This window comes from Eimeria mitis, genomic scaffold (assembly GCF_000499745.2).
Source record: "Eimeria mitis Houghton genomic scaffold, Emh_scaff3610, whole genome shotgun sequence".
NCBI classification, from domain to species: domain Eukaryota; phylum Apicomplexa; class Conoidasida; order Eucoccidiorida; family Eimeriidae; genus Eimeria; species Eimeria mitis.
Window position 1 is genome coordinate 4,400 of NW_013571954.1, and position 352 is coordinate 4,751.

General features: G+C 43.5%; 1 protein-coding gene across 1 annotated transcript in view; it reads left to right on the forward strand.

Moving 5' to 3' along the window:
• Nucleotides 1-251, forward strand: part of EMH_0067790 (uncharacterized protein) — a gene marked incomplete at both ends in the record, with an annotated part of 4,469 nt that extends 4,218 nt beyond the window's left edge. Inside the window, one exon of the mRNA XM_013498666.1 lies at nucleotides 156-251. Within this exon, the coding sequence (XP_013354120.1) occupies nucleotides 156-251 (96 nt within the window). The remainder of the gene's footprint in view (nucleotides 1-155) is intronic.
• Nucleotides 252-352: the final 101 nt, after the last annotated feature.

Here is a 352-nt window from a genome sequence, read left to right on the forward strand (position 1 = left end):
ATGGCAAAGAGAGCAGCAGCAAACCCTCGTAACTTTTGGACGCGTGCTGAGAAGGAGAAGCGAAAGATAAACACCAAATCCAGTGGAATTGAAGATTAGGGTTTAGGGTTTAGGGTTTAGGGTTTAGGGTTTAGGGTTTAGGGTTTTGTTTGTAGGTGTGTTTGGGGCTGAGTCAACGAGAGGAGAAGAAGTACATCGATGTTTATTCTTTTGGAGCTGTCTTCTGGCAAATTGTAAACCCTAAACCCTAAACCCTAAACCCTAATCTTGAATCCCTTTAACTCTCTGTGCCTAGGGTCTAGGGTTTAGGGTTTAGGGTTTAGGGTTTAGGGTTTAGGGTTTGTTTCTTGTG